Source organism: Oreochromis niloticus, linkage group LG11, assembly GCF_001858045.2.
Source record: "Oreochromis niloticus isolate F11D_XX linkage group LG11, O_niloticus_UMD_NMBU, whole genome shotgun sequence".
In the NCBI taxonomy this organism is placed as follows: Eukaryota; Metazoa; Chordata; class Actinopteri; order Cichliformes; family Cichlidae; genus Oreochromis; species Oreochromis niloticus.
This window is the reverse complement of record NC_031976.2, coordinates 24,870,561-24,891,390: the sequence shown is the minus strand read 5'-3', so window position 1 is coordinate 24,891,390 and position 20,830 is coordinate 24,870,561. Positions and strand designations below refer to the sequence as shown.

General features: G+C 37.8%; 1 protein-coding gene across 1 annotated transcript; it reads right to left on the bottom strand.

Annotated features, from left to right (window-relative positions):
- Nucleotides 1-6,763: 6,763 nt before the first annotated feature.
- LOC102082478 (HEPACAM family member 2) lies at nt 6,764-12,194 on the bottom strand. The gene is made up of 5 exons (XM_025911591.1): nt 11,967-12,194; nt 11,454-11,744; nt 9,865-10,152; nt 9,375-9,614; nt 6,764-9,059 (listed from the first exon to the last, which is right to left on the bottom strand). Exons 1-5 carry the CDS (start codon nt 12,145-12,147, stop codon nt 8,971-8,973), a joined length of 1,089 nt encoding a protein of 362 aa, XP_025767376.1. The 5' UTR covers nt 12,148-12,194; the 3' UTR covers nt 6,764-8,970.
- Between the last annotated feature and the right edge of the window lie 8,636 nt (nt 12,195-20,830).

The following is a 20,830-nucleotide window of genomic DNA, read 5'->3' as shown; positions in this document are numbered from 1 at the left end:
TTACTAAATCTGTTAAAACAGTTCAGATTACAGTCACACTTTGATTTTACAACTGATGTTGTTTAATACTGGAATTCACTTGATGATGAAATCAGCAGAAGGTGGAAGTTTCCTGAAACAAGCGAGGAAGAGGTCAAATAGAGTTCAAAGAATAGGTTAGATTTTGTTGTTGTTGTTTTTTGATTGTATTATTATTATTTTTGGTTTTTATTTGTATGAATGCATGGATTAGTCAAAAGGTGCATGAAATTGAAGATTTTTATAGTGCACTCCTCAAAGCACTAGATGGCGCTGTCTCACAGGAATCTTTTAATTCTGGTTCCTTCTTGCTCTAAATAACCTCTGCATTAAAATATTCACCAAGAAATACCTGGACCTTTTGGTTACTCTCAACACGCCTGCAGATGGGTAGTGATACAGTAATAATGCAACATCCAACTATATATTTCTGTTCTCAGCTAATATTATATTTATCTTATTTTTTCTAGCCCTCGTGAATCTAAAACATTAGTCCCATGATTGACACTTTGAACCTGATTACATGGAAGATAGAGTATGAATTATGAAATATATCTAATTCAACTTCTGATGGCAGCACAATGATAAGCTTTTTATTATGTCAGAAGTTTTCTGACACTAGTAGATGAGTCTTCCCTGCTGTCACACACTAAGATAATTCAGTAATTATCATGGCTCAGATAGGTGGGGCTTTTGAAACAAGGGCAAAGACAAGCACTAAAAGTTGCTGTCAGTCTGTTACTGGTATAAGTACAATAGAAAAAAACATTGTAATCTATGTCATGTAGACAGTACTGTGCAAACATCTTAAATCATCCCTCACGTCTTTAGATTTTGTTTCCAAAGACGTCAAACTGTTTTGTCCTTTTTTAAAAAGTGGTCTTGAGCAACAGTTCTCCAGGCTTTCTGAAAGTCTTTTAGAGCTTTTCACTACAATTATTGTACCCAAGTGGAAGGGAAGTGCTGGGGTGGAGATTTTGGCGCTTACTGTATGTGAGGTTCAGAGAGAGCCGGTTAATAAAAGTTGAAGTGAGACACTGAGACCTCTCCTGTCGTTATTACATACCTCCACATTGGTGACCCCTGTAGCGAACATGGGTCTCGCGTTTCGGCCCACCCGCGGACATTACGTCAGACAGAGGCCCCCAGTTCATTTCCGAGCTTTGGTCGGCCATGGCTGATGGACTGGGGGCTAAAGTCCACCGCACAACCGCATACAACCCGCAAGCTAATGGGATGTGCGAACGGTTCCACCGGTCGCTTAAGGCTGCTTTTCGCGCCTCCTTACAGGATGGCAATTGGGTTGACCGCCTCCCGTGGGTTTTGCTTGGGCTGCGCTCTGCGGTTAAGGAGGATCTCGGCGCTTCCCCAGCTGAGCTAGTGTTTGGTCAGCCCCTCCGCGTGCCTGGAGAATTCTTACCCGAGAATCCTCCTCCCTGCTTCAATCCATCGGTGCTATCTCTCAACCCGCTTTTGCACTCGCTTCGGGTTCCTGGTCCGGTGCACCATTGCGTGCCTGACACTTTTGTTCCGAAGACTTTAGAGACTTCTAAGTTTGCTTTTGTCAGGCACGATGCCCACAGGACACCGCTGCGGCCGCTGTATGATGGCCCATTCAGGGTTATCGAACCGGGCCAGAAACATTTTGTTTTGGATTTTGGGGGTAGAAGGGAGACTGTGTGTGTTGACAGACTTAAACCTGCACATGTTCTTCCGGGCAGTAATGTAGTGCCGGCCCAGGCCCCTCGCCGTGGCCGCCCTCCTTCGTTGGGGTTGACAGACTCTGGTTTTCCCCCCAGGACTGTCCCCGGACCGCCGGCGTTTGAGCCTCCTTCTGCCTTTCCTGCTCGCCTTCACCAGCCCCGTTCACAGGATGGACCTTCCTCTGCCTGTTCTCTCCCTCCCAGGTTCAGTTGTTCGGGCCGTTTGCTTAGGCCCAGGGTTCTGGACTGAATAGAGACCTAACTGTGTGTTCGGGGGGGGTATGTGTGGCGGACCGCCAGGCGGCTCCACTCACACCCAAGTGGAAGGGAAGTGCTGGGGTGGAGATTTTGGCGCTTACTGTATGTGAGGTTCAGAGAGAGCCGGTTAATAAAAGTTGGAGTGAGACACTGAGACCTCTCCTGTCGTTATTACATACCTCCACACCTGGCCTTTTTTTACATGGCCTGGATTAAAAACCATTCAGCATTACGAGGCACCTAACTCAAAGGATGAACCAGTGCTGTCTACACTTAGCAAAGAACCAATCAGAAATTCTACTTTTAGACACTTAGTCACAAACCCATAATTTGTTCCCATTTCTTTAGTTGAATCTAGGAAAAATGTCAAAAATAACAAGCTTTACAATCAGAACATCACAAAGGCAGATATTTAACACTGACTCTCAGGCATGAAAAAGCTACAGTAATATTATTCAATGAAGGCCTGACAGCACAAGTCTGGAAAAGCACCACAACCACAACAAAATACTCCCAAAATGTAAGGCAGTGGTTGAGAAGCCAGGGGAATGGTAGGGATAAGATCCAAGCCTTCAATATATACACCCTAATGGTCAGAGCTGGGCATGGAAGAGGATATATGTCACTGATGTCCAGTTAAGTCCAGCACCTTGAGGCTCTATGATCAGGATGATGGAGAAGTTCTTGGAGAAGTTCATCTGGTTCCCTGAGAATTTTTCTCCAAAAGTACTTTAGGTGGCTGAAGGCAAATGGTGATGTGAGGAGAAACAATCATGGATGATCAAGTCCCTGGATATGATGTACCACTGACAACATAGGATGAGGTTGACATCAGGAAATCCAAGCAGTGGCTAAAAAAGGTTGGCCTAAAGGACAGCACAGAGGCACTAATCACAGCAGCACAAGAATGGGCCCTAAACACCAGATCTATGGAGGCAGGAGTCTAGCACAGCTGACAGAACCGAATAGGTTGACTGTGCTGTCCTGGAGACTATCCAGCACATTGTAGTAGGATGTGTGTCCACAGTGGTACCAGAGGTAAAAGTAATACTGTGAGCTGTGACCATTAAACTTGAGCGACTAGCTCCAGCAGATTCCAGGCACAACATCAGAGGTCTCTATTCAGAAGAGCACAAGAAAAGCTCAGTCACCCATTTTAGAAAATTTTCCTAGAGAATATCTCTGAGGCTGTTTGCTTGGTAAATGGCCTGCATTTGTATAGCGCTTTACACCACATTCAGTCATTCACCCATACATTCACACACTGGCAATGGCAAGCTACATTGTAGCCACAGCTGCCCTGGGGTGCACTGACAGAGGCGAGGCTGCTGGACACTGGCGCCACCGGGCCCTCTGACCACCACCAGTAGGCAAACATGGGGTTAGTATCTTGCCCAAGGATATTTGGCATGCAGTCAGGAGGCAGCCTGGGATCGAACCACCGACCTTCTGATTAGTGGCTGACCTGCTCTGCCACTTGAGCTACAGCCACCCTGTTACATTTGCCTTGACAGTATATTTTTGACAATGTGGTTAGCAAATTTAGCAGGCTTTGTCACAGCACATTACTGGTACTTTTGGTACAGTGTTATCTTATTGCGTTGTTGTGATAACAGGTTGGATAACCGGAATATAATTTATTGGCTGAACTTTGAATTTATTGCTGCAGTTTCATGCTGTGTCATTCCTCTAAATCTTGCATTGTTTGGCTACAACCTTATGTTGAGTGTATATCAAATACACAAACATCAGAAAAACAAAAAAGCATAAAAATGTAGGAATATACCTGAACTACATCCTTCTAAGTTCTTTTTGCAAGAGGGAGAGTAACATGTTTTCTTTCATTTCCTCCTCTCTGGCTGTTACCACAGATATGCTTTATGATTGCTGCATTTCTGAGAAACATGGAGTAACAGAAATATATTGATATTTCTTATATTTATTCCTCTTCCTTATTCCCCAGTGCATTTACCTTTCCTCTTTGCAACATCTAATTCTTGGAAAAATCAAAGACAAATAAATGTGTAAGTCTATATTTTAAAAAAGGGCCCATGTGCTTTATCAGATGTGAAGAAGTCAGAAATGTCACTAAGGCAGAAGAAACAAAAAAGTCAAAGGCATCAAAACAAAAAAGTTTATTAGAAAAATGATGCATATTATTACAAACACAGTATCTGAGGTTGCATTCTTTGCTCTCCTTAGAGGAACACTGTAAACTGGTGACACACTTATGACACATTCATCTCAGCATGTAGATGAGCACTCAAGTGCATGAGATAGGAAAGTCATTTCCCAGAGCTTCATGTGCTATAAACTAAAGTTATTACTTTACACAGAGGGCAAAAGTTTATCCACTTCCCTTCAGAGCCTCCAAGGTTTTCTGGGTTGTTGGTTGTCAACACTTCAATTTGTTCAACATTCAGAAAAATACATTTTATAAGTCATTAGTGAATTATAAATAATTTTAATGAACAACCCTCTTAATCAGGATATTCAAAGACCATTCTTTGATACTAATGTATATACAGTATTCAATAAATGGATTAGATGTAATTAATACCTTTATTGACACAAATTGTGTTACAATTTTATGAATTGATATTGTTACAGAATTCCAGGCTTGACAACTTGTATTCGGTTGTATTACACAGACACAGTCTGCATACTGATACCTTCTAGTTACACTACTGAAATATGCTGACAGAGGGAGCGTGTTGTTATTTTGTAAGTGCAATGTCTGTTCTTTACTGTAGAAAAGTTAATCCAGATATACCTTTAGATACTAATGGCCTAAAAATATATTTATAATTAATTTCAATAAGCATTTTGAAGGGATAATAAAACTATAACTTTACTAATTACTTTGTGTGTGGAAATTATTTCTGCCCTGAAAAAAAAATCAAAGGTTTTCGTGTGCCTATATTTTTTTAAAACAAACTCATAATATTCCCCCCACCCCAAAATGGCAAATGGTATTTTTAAGCAGTTTTAAGCAGCAAAAAATCTGAATACAGATAGAGATTTATAGTAAATGGAGATGTAACACCTTGAAATGCAGTGCAGGGTATTCTCTAGTGAGCAATGCATGTTCGCTCTAAACTTGACAACCCAATAACTGAGAATTTTTGAAAGTTTAAAAACTCGCCATTAACATTTTCTTTGTTGTAACATTTCATTTAATTCAAAACTTTCAAACAGTGCAGCGCCTTTACAGTTCACTAAGGTAATGGCACATTAATCATTCATCAAACTGATCATTAAGTAGTATCCAGGAGTGTTACTTTCAACAAATAAACACTAGAATCTCATATGAAATCACATGATATTACATTATGTCAAACCTGTGAGAAACATTAGCTAGATTAACATTTGAATCAAATATAAAGAATATTACTGCTTAGGTAACTGCATTTTACATGGACTGTAAAACACGATATACAGTTTTTTAAAGAAATATCAAAGTAATAAATAGAAACAGTTTTCCAGTGACAGTAAACTTCAGAGCTGGTTGGTTGTTAATTACATGTTAAAGGAAAGTCGGAAAGCCATGTCCAGACAAGCTCACAATGAAGGAACTACAAGAGAAGTTCAGGTTTCACTGCTTTTGGTGTCCAGTACTATTTGAATCTATTCACTTCCTGCATGACTTCATCATAGGAAGGAGGGGAGGATGCATAATGTGCAGAGTCACTATGTGTATTTTTGTTTGGGATAAACCTCACATTTGTAAAGTTCAGCTCCTACAAATGAAAAAGAGAAGACAGAAACATTACAGATGTAAAGTACACAGGATTTTATTGTCTTTGTTTTAGATTTTATAAGATGTAACTTCCATTTATGTCTTGATGCATCCTCAATCATGCAGGTAAGTAAATCCCCAAAAGTTGATTCTGTTCATCTGGACGTAGCGTTTTCAGTGGGTGACGAAATGTTTCTCCCACTGAAAACGCAACGTCCAGACGAACAGAACCAACTTATGGGGATATCTTCCATTTACTTTCATTGTATTGGATAAAATATCGAACTGATATGGAGTTAGCATAATCGTTAATCGGCCCATGCAGTCCTGGTCAAATACCCTGTAGCCACTCACACAAAACTATAAAGACCATGATTTCTCCAAACATTTTGCAAACATAGGTGAACATCAAAGAAGTAAAAACTTTTACCTGACTGGAGGAAGCTGGATTATCCTGACCTTCAGCTGCTTTAAAAATAAACAAATAATTTAGGGAAACAATACTAACACGCACAGAAACACACAAAAAAGCAAAGCCGTCAACTTGCTACACGTTCTCTCTCAGCAGCCAAACACAACAAACAGGCCAGAAAAGTAAATCTTGGCTGTCAGACATACTCACAGTGAACATTGGAGAGGAATTATGTGGAAACATCACAGAACAAATGGGAAGCTACCTGCATCACACACTATCTGATTTTGTGTTTTCCTTTGCATTTAAATTAAAGCAGCTCCACCATAAACTTATCCAAAAACCGTACTGGTATTTATATGATTACATTTTATTTATTTGAATCTTACCTGTTGCAGTGGTAGTTTCTGTGTGTGTGGACTGGTTCAGATGTCTTCTGCTGAGAGAGTTAAAAGGTCATTACTATACATTACAACACAAGCATTCTCTGACCTTTTGTCACATAATAACACCTATGGAGCCTCAACGTTTTTACAAAATAAATAATACAACCACAATCATTCTATATGCCTAAAATGTTTTTGTGAGTTTAAGTTTTACTGTTATAAAAGTTTTAAAAATAGGATTTCCAACTGTATTTTAACACAGCTTTACTCACATTCTTATGTCAATTACTGTTATAGACATAATTATTTTATTACAGTCACATAAAAACAACAAAATGCAACAAAAGATTTAGCTACCCTGAGAAATAACAACAAATCACAAGCTGGAGTCATGACTAGAACTACACCAACAGCTGCAGCAACGATGACACAACATGCGATTACTATTTCACTGATGAAACATCCTGATGATTCCAGGAAGATACAAATGAAAAAAAAATATATATTTTCATCATCATATTTTTGAAAAAGAAATTGCCCCATCATTTCATAATAATGTAATAATTATCTCATTTGTTTGATTTTGTAATTTGTCAGACTTCAGTGGCTTTCAGAGAGACATAATTTTGCCCCAGCACATATAAGTGTTTTAGTAAAACTGTGGAGGTACTATGTGTCTTTGGCAAACATATTTATATCTTTAAGCAAAGTTATGTACTTAAAAGCACATGTCTTGTGAGCTTAAAATAAACCTTCATTGTTTTGTTAGTATCATCGCTATGGAAAACATATGAGTGATATAACAGTAAAACCCACAAACATATGTAGGTACCTCATCCATGCACCACTGATAGTGGCATTTTCCTAATCATGCCTGACAGGTCTAGTTACCACAGTCAGATAAATCAACCCCTTTAACCTTTACATACTGTTCGCGTCATATTAGATGCGTTTTAAAGGTAAAGTAAGAATACCCTAAATGACATTTTTTAGCCTGTAATTTGGTGACTCTATATGTTATACTGTTGTACAGCTGATTCTAAATTTTAAACCATTAGAGTCAAATTGGACCGTTATCTGTTCAGATGGCTACGAGATTCACCAGTGTGAGTCAAGTCAAAGAAAGTTGTGGTTTCAGGGAGTCTTGAAACTGTCAAACTGTAAACCCATGTGTGCCCAGGATCCTACAGAGGTCATACAGAGGTCAGAGGGTGACTCAGCTTTCAGCACAGGCACTGACAATATAAGTATATAATCTGAAAATAAACAAAAAATAAATGTATGTATTCTGCATAGATCTGTAGTTCCTAATTCTGTATAGACACTTATGAGGGTATTGTGGGCATAGATCAAAAATTAACTTGACCATACAGTTAAGGAATGAACAGTATGTAAAGTTTAATCAGCTTTTTCATCACTGAGTATTTCTGCCCCTGTAATTAACCAGGTATTTCTGGCAGACGGTGTGGACTCCGCACAGCTGATCAATTTTAAGCTGTTCTTGATATTTAAGGTATCTGGATTTTAATGGGAACATTTTTTGGTTAGTGTGGTCGTGCTAAAATGTGCTACGCCCATGTAAACAGGTAGTGTAAGATGAATAGTGTAAAACTCATAGTTAACAACACATACAGAAATATTCTCGTTTTACACAAAGTATAACCTTTTTTAAAAAGAATTCAGGTTGTACTATAAAAGTTTACTGAATAACGACTGAAAAGGTTAGGCTCCATGGGGTGTATCATTAAAAACATATCAAAACAGATATATGCAAAACAATAAATAAATAAATAAATGTCTGACTTTTGCATCCAAGACACAGTTTTTGTAGTTTTGCTTCTCTGCATCGCCACAGTCAATTTTAAATCAAACAACTGAAATGTGTAGAAAAATTTAAACATTCAGCTTTAATTCTGAACCATGCTCATGCTTTTGTAAGACTCATTGCCAATTATATGCATACATGTTATATCTGATTAAATCTGATTTCACTATAGCTTTCTGAATGGGATCATCATTATTTTCAAATATTCCACTTAATAAAATTTCAACAAAATACATTATGTTGTCTTTTTTTAATTCATTTATAATAAATAAGGTGAATCAAAGTTTAATAAAATAATCGAAGTACATATTATATAATATTAAATATATTATTAATATGGTTTTATGGGCAGAGTGATCTTAAATTTGCGAGAAAGAGCACATTCACATGCTTTCCCTTTATGAAACTCTCCAAGTGTATTCTCTGAACAAGCTCCAGAGCAGTGATTACAATGACAGCATTAAAACTAGCAAAATTACTTTTTACTGTTTACAGATATAATATTGAACATAAAAAGCAGGCATTGCACTAATTAAATAATGTGTATGTCTAACATTAGGCTTATGGACTACGCTATGTAAGAGAAAAAGAAGACTTTCATTCTCAGAAGACTTAACAGTGTGGAGAACTCAGTTGAACAACACAGGTGCAGAAAAGGCAAACAGAACCATCATCATCAGGCTGCCTTGGTATGGGAAGTGGATGGCAGGGGCGTGAGCTGGGGGTGGAAAATATGACAAGCAAAGAGACATGTTTGAGGTTAGGAGTGGAAAAGAAAGAAAAACACTTATAGCACATTTGCAGACTTATAGCACTGGGTGTGATTTAACTTAATGAACATTTATATAGGTGTGATCGTGTTAGCTTTTTACATTTTCTGCACAAAAAAAGAAGCCTTTTGGCATTAAAGTCTTAAAATGTTTTATGCATTTCCTTTGGAGGTCATAGGCTTTAGTAAAACAAGTCTTGTTCAGCAACATTAAAGAACCTGTTACAGAAAAATGAGTAGAGAAGAGATGTGTGGTTTATTCACCTGTGACAGTAAAATTTTTGTACATTGTTTCATTAGTCAAGGGGTTCTGTGCCTGGCATATGTACGTCCCCATATTTGGTGTGGTTTTAGGGAATACAATCATAGGTCCCTTCTGTAGAGGTGTTGACAGATTGTTGAAGAACCAGTAGAAGTCACATACTGGCCGAGAATCAGCTGTGCATATCAGGGTCATTGCCATGGACACACTTGCAGAGGAAATAGTCACATTTAGTGGCCCATCTGGAAAAAGACAAAGAGATTTAGTCTCGCAAAATCCTCATAATTACAAATTCACCTTTATTCATGCACTATGTGAGAAAAAACAAAACAAATAACAAAATGTAAAATATCCATAACAATTACTGCAATGAGCAAATGTTCAAGGTGCTAAATGTAAATTGTAATTTACCAAATGATGAATGAGAGAAACTATTAAGTACAAGAAAACAAAATGACAGATTCTCAGAACAAGTTCTCAACAAACACTCACAGTTCACCAACAGATTGTACTGGAGGCTCACGCGATAACCAGCCTTATTGGTAGCAACACACTGATATGCCCCTTCACTGTTCAGTGTCACTGGGGTGAAGAGCAGTGTGTTGTTTTCAATCTGGTAGGACATGGATGGGCCATTAGAGGAGGTGTTCGTGTTGAGCTTCATGTTGTCTTTCATCCAGTAGATCGTGTCATAGGACCCAACAACCTCACAGGTGAGAGTAAAGTTTTTAGTGTTGATTGGAATTGTCTTGTTTTTGATCATCACTGACTGTATGGGCTCTGTAGACACACAACACAAACAGTTCATCACAAAGGAGCGTGACATCTTGAATGGAGTACTTGCCCATAAAATATTAAGACTTCAAGAACACAAGAAGAATTTGAATTTAATACAAATTTTCAACAAATTTTCAAAAAAGGCTAATTTTTGTTAAACAATGACTTAGTGTGATATATGTTTGGAGGTTGTATTTGCTTAATAATATTTTATTATTATTATTATTATTATTATTATTATTGTTGTTGTTGTTGTTATTTGGTCGTGATATGTAAAACCTTGGAACTGAATGAGGGTTTACTTTTTACTCTTCATAAATATATAGTGCAGGCAATGTAATTTTTAATGTGAGCTGCAATTGTAGAAAATCAAGATCAATATTTTTTGTTATTGCTTTAGCAATATCAGTGTTATTTTAATTTATTTATAGTGTAATGTTGTTCCTTTTTTCAGATAAATATATCTACAATGTGATTGTGTCCCTGTATTCCTTCAGACTACAAATGAGTATCCACAGCAGGGAAAAGGTCATCAAGTCGCCTGCATTTCCAAACTTCTCAGAATCTATCATGCTAACACCAAGCTGTCTACAAAGACCCAGGGTAATACTCAATGCTGAATGTAGGCAAAGTCCAACCAAGTGACTAATCCCTGGTTTGCAACAAGTTAAACAAGGCGAGTTTAACAGACTTCTAGCACAGAGTAACTGCTCTCTGCTTATATCGTATAATTGGTGGCACTAAAGCATTTCTCTGAAGTTCCTGTTGGGCTTGTGGTACTGAGGATAATAGTAACCCAAATGTAAAGCAGAAGTAGTGTAAACAAATGTTTGTTTGTTTGCTTTTCACCATGTCATTGGCTTTGAAATGAACTGTGAGGATGGATCTTTACTCAAGACCAGAATATCTCAAATATACTACAATAAGACATGAAACACATTTTCTTGTGAGTGATCTTAAAAGGAAAAAAAAATAAATACACACATTTCCCCTCTACCCCACAGTGATCTTTATCCAACTAAATTATTTAGGAGTAAATTTACCAGTTACGGACAGTCAGTTGTGAAGTCATGTGAGTTGTTTCTCTCTTGAACATAATGCAACTAAGTGACACTAACGATGCTTCTTTTCATAGATTACAACATAATTAATTATTATTATTATTATTATTATTAATAATAATAATAATAATAATAATAATAATGAAAATTATACAGAAATCCTGTTAGGAGTATAATGTAGGAAATAAAATCTCCTTGAATTCTGTGCCAGTGATTAAACAAGAGAAATGAGAAAGATCTTACCTTCAACTAAAAGTGTTAATTGAGAAAAAGATCCATCCACTAGGTTCTCCAGTACGTAGCTTCCAGAGTCTTTCAATGTTACTGGGTTTATTGTCAGTGATGAAGTATTTGTGTTAAATGTTACTCTGTCTTTCCAGGTGCTGGATATGTCATATGTTTTGTTTAGTGTTATGACAATCAGGCGGCCGTTGAATAGCCATCCGCCTGATGTGACATTGCTGCTGAGTGTAACACTGCTTCCCACTGCGACGGGGTTCTTAGACGCATATATAGTCTGGCTGTGTGCCAGATCTAGAAACAGAGAGCAAGTAAAATAATCAGTCACCAATTAGTTGTCATCCACACACTAGGACAGAAGTACTAAAAAGTAATTAAAATACTGATAAATGTTGAAGTAGCATATTTAAAACATGTTGCAACATTTCTAATACTAGGATCCATAAATTGTCAAATTCTCTATCGCTGAAGTCATTTTAATAATATGAACTTTACTTTATATTCATTCATTTTTACCTGTAAAAGTCAGTGTGGCCAAGAACAGGATGAACACCACTGGAGACTCCATTAAGCTCCTTAGTATCCTCTCACTAACTTTGAATCTGGCTGTGATGAATAAAATCTGGGGATATTCTCTGCTTCCTGCCTTCACATCAGTCAATATATGCTGTATAACACTGCAGTTCCCTGTGTTCATGATGCAAATGCCTTCCCCTAGATCAACATCATCATGCCACCTCACAGTCATGGCCACACCTTGTTTTGCCCTGGTATATTGATGTTTTACAGGTGCACACCTGTGAGTGTCCTTTTACTGTATGCTGTTGTTCTGCAACTTTTTCCAACAACAGAATCACGTGGAGATCTTTTATAATTTTACCATGACTCTGTACCAAGAATTCAAACCAAAACCAAATCTTTGAAATCATGGTCTCTAGTATTCTTATAAGAAAGATGAATCATGACACTTTTTCCTACAATAAAGATTGAAAACACAGAAAAACTGGAGCAAGGAAAAGCATATTTTGGTGTTTAGGGTATGTAGATTTAGGTGAAATGATCCATCCTCAATGACTTGCACCCAGAATATCAAAACTTAAAGAATTAATAGACAATGGACCATTTGAATAACATTTGGTGTTTGAGACTATCAACATTAAATGGATTTTAACAAACAATAACCCCAGAGTATGGTAATAAACCATGGAAACTGCAAACAAAGACCACAGTACATGTAAAGGCAATGCAAACACTTTTGTGCTGTGATATTTGAATGAAGGTGGGGAAATACATGCACTTCATGTGATCTTACTTTTGCATTTGAGTCATGTGATGGGAGTTGTGAACTATTTCTTGTTCACATAACATGGTTTTCTTGCTGATGATAAACATGCAGAATTTACTGTTGTTTTTCATAGAAGTGAACATAGTATAAAAAACAAAAAAACAAAAATATGTGACCACAGTAAAATATACATACAAATATATATTTTTATATTTAGTAGTTATCTCCTAAATAAACATTTTTTAAAATAATTGATTGACTTTTTTTATGCTTTTCTAACATTTGGAGATTTAGGACCTAAAAATGAAAGGATACATAATGTTTAAGAGAAGCATGAGTCCTTTAAGTTTCCGCGTTTTCACATTTTCCAAGTTTTTCATAAAAGTCATAGTCTCCAATGTAAAGGATGATTGAGAAGTAAATGTTACATAGTGGGTATCAAAATTATTGCTAATGTTAATAATCTTGCTATCGGAGTTTCTGCTGTTAACTGATTCATACCCAAATGTACTTGGCAAAAAAAATTAAACCCTTAAGAAACAAGGTTACAGTCACCAGTTGAGATCACATCCTCATTTAGTTTGGCAATATTTCTAGTAGATAATGGTAGATGGCATGCGAATGAACTGTGACTGCAGTCTTGGAGCTCCTGGGGAGCACAAATCCCCCTGTACTAATGAGAGGTGAATTGAAAACATCTATACAGATATGGATGGGTACTGTAACTGATGGATGCCACATTGTTTGATTGAAATGAAAATTATTAACCTATAAAGGGATGAATTCAAAGACACCTCCAAAAATCAATTTGTACAGCCAGTCCATTTTGCTGAGATTTCATCCTGATACGTAAAGGGCAGTCAGGGTTGCTGTTGCCTAGCCTGTAGTGGTCTGTGTGTCGCTCCATGGATATGCCAACCTAGACTATCACTAAACGAACACCAAATGACCAAGTCATACTGTCCAATGCTACAGGCAGCATAACATTCTCCACAGCATCTCCAGACCCTTTCGTGTCTGTCATGTGGTCAGGGTAACACTGCTCTCATCTATGACAAGCACAGGACACTATTGCTGGACCTGCCAATTCTGGCATTCTATGGCAAATGCTATTCAGGCTCCACAATGCTGGGTAGTGAACACAATCTGTGTAGAGACAAAAGCAAAGATAGGATGAAGTTTGGCACAAACCAAGAAGTACTGAAGTTGCTGTTGGAATAATAACACACTCGCTTGCTATGAGGACATGTGCGGTGATGTTGTTTCTTATATTGGTGTGATTGTTGAATGTCATGCAGGAATATGGACCACTTTGGTCTTTGCTGACATGTAACAGCTCCTGTTCCTAAGCTCTTCTTTGAGATGGAATATTGGAGCATGCAGAACAGACCACAGTTAGATCGGATCCAGCTGAAAAGGAAGTCATGTTCTGTCCATTCACTTTGAGCACCATATTATCTAGTCCATCTGAGAAAAATAATGGTGATACCCCAAAGAGAGACATACAGAAAATTAGAGCTGTCTAGTGAAACTCACTGATAGTGGAACTGACATCGCACAACTAACAGCTAGTGGTGAAGTTTACTGGGTTACTAGTAGCATAATTGGCAGGATTTGATACAAAGGGTCACAGTGATTATAGTGAGAGTTTCCATCAGTGAATTGAGCTCTTTGACTGGAAGTAACCACAAAGCTGCTGTTCATCCAAAAGAAAGAGAATAAGGAGCCAAAGGAGACAGAGCACTTGATGATCGTGAGTTGTTGCATTCATTCGCTAGTTTGGGTCACACTGTTAATCACATTTGACAATCAGTATTACCAATGTACATCGTGAACATACGGCTTTGTGGTAAGCATACAATGAAAATGTATTATTGTATTGCATGTTAATGCTAATGATTCTTAGATCACTTTATTATCTTAATCTTAACAATTAAATGTGATACAACCAGTGTTGGGACTAACACATTATTAAGTAACGCATTACAGTAACTATGTTATTACTGTGGTAACGAGCACGGTAACTAGTTATTATGCCAAAATCAGGAACGCGTTAATCGTTACTGGGATTTAGATAGGGTCGTTATTTATCACTTCTTGCGGTGGCTATCACGGAGCTTCCACAGATTCAGTAACATTAGCAAGTGGTGGAGGCCAGCAGGTGGATGAGGAAAGGGGAGGCAAGAGGAGAGACCCGAAGCGGCTGCCGGTCCGAGTGTCAGGTGAACTTAACTTCAGGTAAGAAGTTATGACCTGCAGTCTATCTGGGTCAGATATAAACCAAGTTTAGGTGTAGTTTATTTTCGTTATGCTGACTTTTTCGTACTGGGTGCTAGCTAGCATGACGGGGTATCTATACAGCTGGGTGGGTGCTATGATGTTACTGATGTTGAACTTTATTTTATTCATAAGGTTAATTATTAGAGTTGCCAACCATTCCCTAAAAAACGGAATTGTCTTTGTATTCAGAGAAAATATTACGCGTTTCGTATTGAGGTGAAAAGGAACAGTTTGTCCCGGACTTCAGCTACAATGAAAAAGACACAAAGCTGAAGCTGCACAGCTGCCTCTTCTTCTCTCATTCTCTCCCCTCCCTCTCCCGTTTCTACTTCAATCATGAAACTGATCAATGATCAGCTGATCGGTTTTCTCTCTTGTTTGTTTATCGCCCACTTCCCGCCAGAAAGAAGAAACCAGTGGATGTCGAGTTAAACAACAGCAGCACGTTTAAGTTTGATCACCTGTTGTTAGAATTTATTTAATATTAATTTCTAGTATCAGGTGATGTTTGCTGGAGCCACAGCTGTAAAGCTGCTGGTCATGACATCGGTTTGGTTATCTGGTGAGAGGGAAACATGAAAATGAAACCAGGAGATGTCCTTACTGAATCATAGAGCTGATCAGGTGATGGAGAAACAGGTTTACCTTTTAGGTGACATGAATGAGTTGAAGGGAAGTTATGAACTGTTTCGGAGAGACAAATATCACCAGGATCCTTTTCTAAGTAGCTGACAGCTGGTAACTGTGCAGGGGCAAATCTAGCAAAGCTTTTGCCAGGGGGCCAGGTAGGGCATTAACAGGGAAAGGGGGGCACAAAGAAATACTTTTCTTTCTTATTCTCATTTAAAATGTCTAGCTTTTAAAAAATAATTATCTGAATCTAGGGCTGCTCGATTATGGCAAAAATGATAATCACGATTATTTTCACTGAAATTGAGATCTCAATTATTTGACGATATTTATTTAGCAATAACAATGTATTGAATAATGGCTTTAAAGATTGTCAAAAAATAATATAAAATAGTGTGCAAATACTGATTACAGTGGAAATGTTTGCAATATAAAAAATAAATGAAAAATGTAAACATCTATGTTTAGTGAACTTCAAAATACTGCACAATATTTGATCCACGTCTGACTCCGCGAACCCATAATGTTTCCACACCACTGAAGTCGTTTTACCTCTCTTTTCAACCAACAGCATTCTTTCTTCAGCAGCCATTATCCTCTCCTCTACAAATAACTTCTGCTTTGCTTTCCGAGCTTTCCTCGGGTCCCCTTAATTGTTGTGATGCGTGTTCGAAACGCAGAGAGGTGCGCTCGATTTGCCACACGGAGCAGCCCGAGAGTAAAGCACGAGGGAGGTGCTAATAATCGGCTCAGTCATTTTTAAAGATCGTTGAAAGCCCAGATCGTAATCTAGAGTAAAATTCGATTAATTGCACAGCCCTATCTGAATCTTACAACAAACGATTGATAGATTGATACATATATACCAGGGGTCGGCAACCTGCAGCTCCGGAGACGCATGCGGCTCTTTAGTCCTTATAGTGCGGCTCCGCGTGGTTTGGGAAAATAAATTAGAAGTATTTAGCTGAAGTCTATTTTATTTATGTTAGTTCTTTTTAACTTGTAGTTCTAAATTGGAAGATTATTGTGATATTGAAATAAAAAAATAAAATTATTTTTTCATCGCTCAAAATAAGCGTCACACTCGCGGAAGCCGGTATGCCCACCGAAACGCCGTGCATTTATCGAGACTTTCAACCCCAGGTAGGCCAATTATGGATCTTCGGATCCACATTATGTCAGCAGCTGTTCTCCACCGTGAACTATGTTAAAAACAAACACCGCTCACGCCTCACAGATGACAGCTTACAGTCCTGTGTAAAGATGAAAGCCCCGATTTGCAGACGCTGTGTGCAAAGGTTCGGGACCAGAAGTCTCATTGTAAACATATCACGGCAGACCCGACGATGTTTGCATGAACATGCTTTTCAGCATCTCTTTATTGACCACTTTTCACACATGGTTGCTTACGCATACAGCCGGCTGTAGCTTTTCAGCTCACAGCCTGACACATACCAACACAAGAGCATAGATAGCACAGACGTAAAGGCGGCGACGCATGATTGCGGGTGTCGCTCAGGTGCGTCCGCCTCCCCTGCAGCGGCGCTGCAGACCACGCCCCGCCACACACATTAACCAGGTAAAATACATATTTAGGCAGAATTTTGCAAATATCTATTTTTCATTTTTTAGCAGCATAGTTCTTTTTTCCAATTATTTTTTAAAAATCAGGTCAAGGTTCCAAAAGCCTAAAGGCGATATAACAGTTTTTGTTTGCTACATGGATCATTTTACTTCAGCTGGGTGTCTTTCCTTTTGTTATATTTCTTAAAGAGTTCAAAATGTGTTAATTACATAAATAAAAAGTAATTTTCTCTGTAGCACTTCATGGATTTCATAAACAGCACACCTTAGTTGTTCACACAAAGCATAAAGGTAAAAAACAATATATACAGTGTTATCTTCATTTTAGATGTCAAAAAGTATGTGATTTCTTTTGCATGGAAACCGGGTCCAAATGGCTCTTTCGATGTTAAAGGTTGCTGACCCCTGATATATACCATCAAGACAGTGTACATCACTGTCACAACAGTGTTTGTTTTCATTCAAAGGCTTTATGATTTTTCCTATAATGGTGGGCTGGTCTCTAGTCAAAATGTCCGGGCCGATTTTTTGTCCCAGTCCAGCTCTGTATGCAGCTCATCTGCAGTCTGGTGTTACCTACATCTTCCTATTCAGAAGGCAGAATTTCCGAGTTCTGAGTACAATCGAAAGACTGCAGTTTTTGTGTTTGATGTAAAAAGCGCACATGATGCTGTGACGTAGGCTAGAATCATGGTGGCGGTTGCAGTGATTTGAGAGCTACTTACAGAAGTCCCGTCGGTTTTCTTCCCAAGCTAACACCATTAAGATTTTCTAAACTAATACAATCATTTACCTCTAAGGACAGTGAACAATAGAAACAAAGAAAGCATTTTAGGTAAAAGTAAATTGGATGTAAGACATATTAGTTTTTGTTATTACTTCTTTATGCTTTAATGACCTACTTTAAACAATTAACTTAAAAAAAGAATATATGACCTCTTGTGCCATAAATCTCAAAATATTGTCATGTAAATATCCAACATTGTTTCTGAAATTGCCTTGTCTGAGAATTGTAAATATAACAAAAACCACAAACAATGTGTCAAGCTGATGACTGAATTTCTCTGCTTTATATATTTATCCATTTTCTGGCTGGAGCCTATCCCAGCTCACCAAGAGGCGGGTCACACTCTGGACAGATCAGTAGACCATTACAGAGCTAACACAACAAGGCAGACAACCACACCCACTCACACTGACAACCAATTTAAAATCTCCAATTAAGCAAATAGGCATTGCTGACGGAGATAGGAAGCCGCAGTACCTGCAAATAACCACATGCAAACAACATGTAAACTCAAAGAATGGCTCATTGGAACCATTAACCTTCTTGCTTTGAAAGGACAAAGCTAACATATAAACAGTGTTGGGAAGGTTACTTTTAAAATGTATTTCACTACAGATTACAGAATACATGCCCCAAAATGTATTTTGTAACGTATTCCGTTACATTACTCAATGAGAGTAATGTTTTCTGATTGCTGTTTTCATGCTTTTTACAACTACATTAATGTACTATTGCTGGGATTACTATTACTGAAGGTTACTCGCCATACTAAGTAAAGGGACCTCTGGCTAGTATATTGGGTTCCGCGTCGGGCTCGTAGCCGAAAATTAGCTTTACTTTGTTGTCTGGGTCAACTTTGCTAGCGAGAGACAGAGAGAGGCGTTGAAAGGCTACTCCAAGGGAACTTATTGTTTCGGAGAAAAACAGGAACACAGTGTACAGTCGAGTCTTAATAGCTTACTTACAACTGGGCTCGTCAGGCACTCTTTTTGGCTGCTGTGGTTATTATTATATTTACATGCTTCCATCTCCTGTTGTTTCTGGTCGGTGATAACTCATACTTTTCGACTCTCTTTTTTCTCCCTCCCGGGTATGGCAGTCCATTTTCCCTGCAGCACGGGCTACACTGCCCATGAGGCTACAGTCTTTAGGGCTATGCCTGTAACACTCTGCCTAATGCCTTCATATTAAATCATTTTTATTAAATCTCTACAGCAAGTAGAGGTGACATAGGCCGCGTGATTGAGACCCAGGCATTAGAGCATCTTAAAGTATGTTTTGTTTGGGTTTCCACTGGCGTGGAATTACCAGAAATAGAGAGGGGACAGCCTAACATATATGAAACAGGAAAAGACTGCGTGTAATCCATTTATTTCAACAGAGTAACTGTATTCTAAATACCACCTTTTAAAACGGTAACTGTAACGGCATACAGTTATTCATATTTTGTATTTTAAATACGTAACGCCGGTACATGTATTCCGTTACTCCCCAACACTGCATATCAACCACTGAAATTATATTCCTGTATCAAACATTATACAACAAAACAGTTGTAACAAAACAGAAAAAACAAATGTGAGTTTGGAAGAACATCGGGGCAGGCACAGACTAGAAACTAGAGGATGGTGCAACGTGACCAAAGGGTAATGAAAGCAACACATGGCAAACACACGTAGACTTACAGTAAGGAACAGGCTGTTTCTCACTTTGCTGGTTGTTAGTCCAAAGACCACAAGATAGGGGCTTCCTGAATGCCTTTAACCTTTTCCAGTATTGTTTAGGGATCATTTTTTATTACAACAGGAACCTGTTCCAGTAAAATGCTTAGTGGAAACAAATCATCAGAATGTTTTAGCATTTTTCTATCCAGCTTACGCTCAATGTGTTTAAATGTTTTTGGTCGCTGTAGTTACAGAAATGTAAGAATTTATAGACTGTGTTCAGAGTTTCTCTTAAGTTTACTTTGACTTTTTGAATAGTCTATTCATCTTTATGATGCCTTTATTTGCTCACAGGATTTAACCTTGTTCTGTGTTACATTATTTAATTTGATGTGTGGTTTACAGTCATCAAGGTTAGATAACCTTTCTTTTCTTGTATGTAACCTTGTCAGAAACTGCTCTTCCACAGAAATGACTTCATTTCTTGTGCAACTCCCACATGCATTTCATCTCGTGGTATTTTACATAACACTGGTCACAGTTTATTTAAACAAAGATCAAAGTTTATTTTAAATACCCAAAATAAAAACTCAGTAATAAATATAATGCATGAAAGCCAGGGTGAAGGTATCAAGTGTCAGAGTGAGGTGACTTGATTAAATATTTCAGAATTTTTTTTTTTTTTTTTATCAAATAATGCTAATGCTAAAAAGCTATTTATAAAAAAACCTTAGAAAGAGGTCTCCTACTTTCCCCCAAAACTTCATTGAGGCAGAAAAGACAGACTCTGAATCAGATTACTTTAATAATACCTGACGACATTATGTGGTTACAGTTGTTAGAAAACAATAACAGTAATGGAATGAACTAAATTAAATAGTAAAATATATTACAAAGTTTACAAAGTATAAGAAATAGCTCTGATATACAAAAAATAGCTCAATTATAAATATCCAAAGTATTTCAGAGGTGAAATATATATGACTGACTTTTTACTTTTTATTTTTCACTGTAGACGATGTGCAAATTTCACAAATTTCCCACATGTGGGACTAATAAAGGTTATCTTATCTTATCTTATCTTATCTTATCTTAAAAGGGTGTAACTGTTGCACTCTGTTCTGTTCATTAAATGGAGGAGTTGTACAGG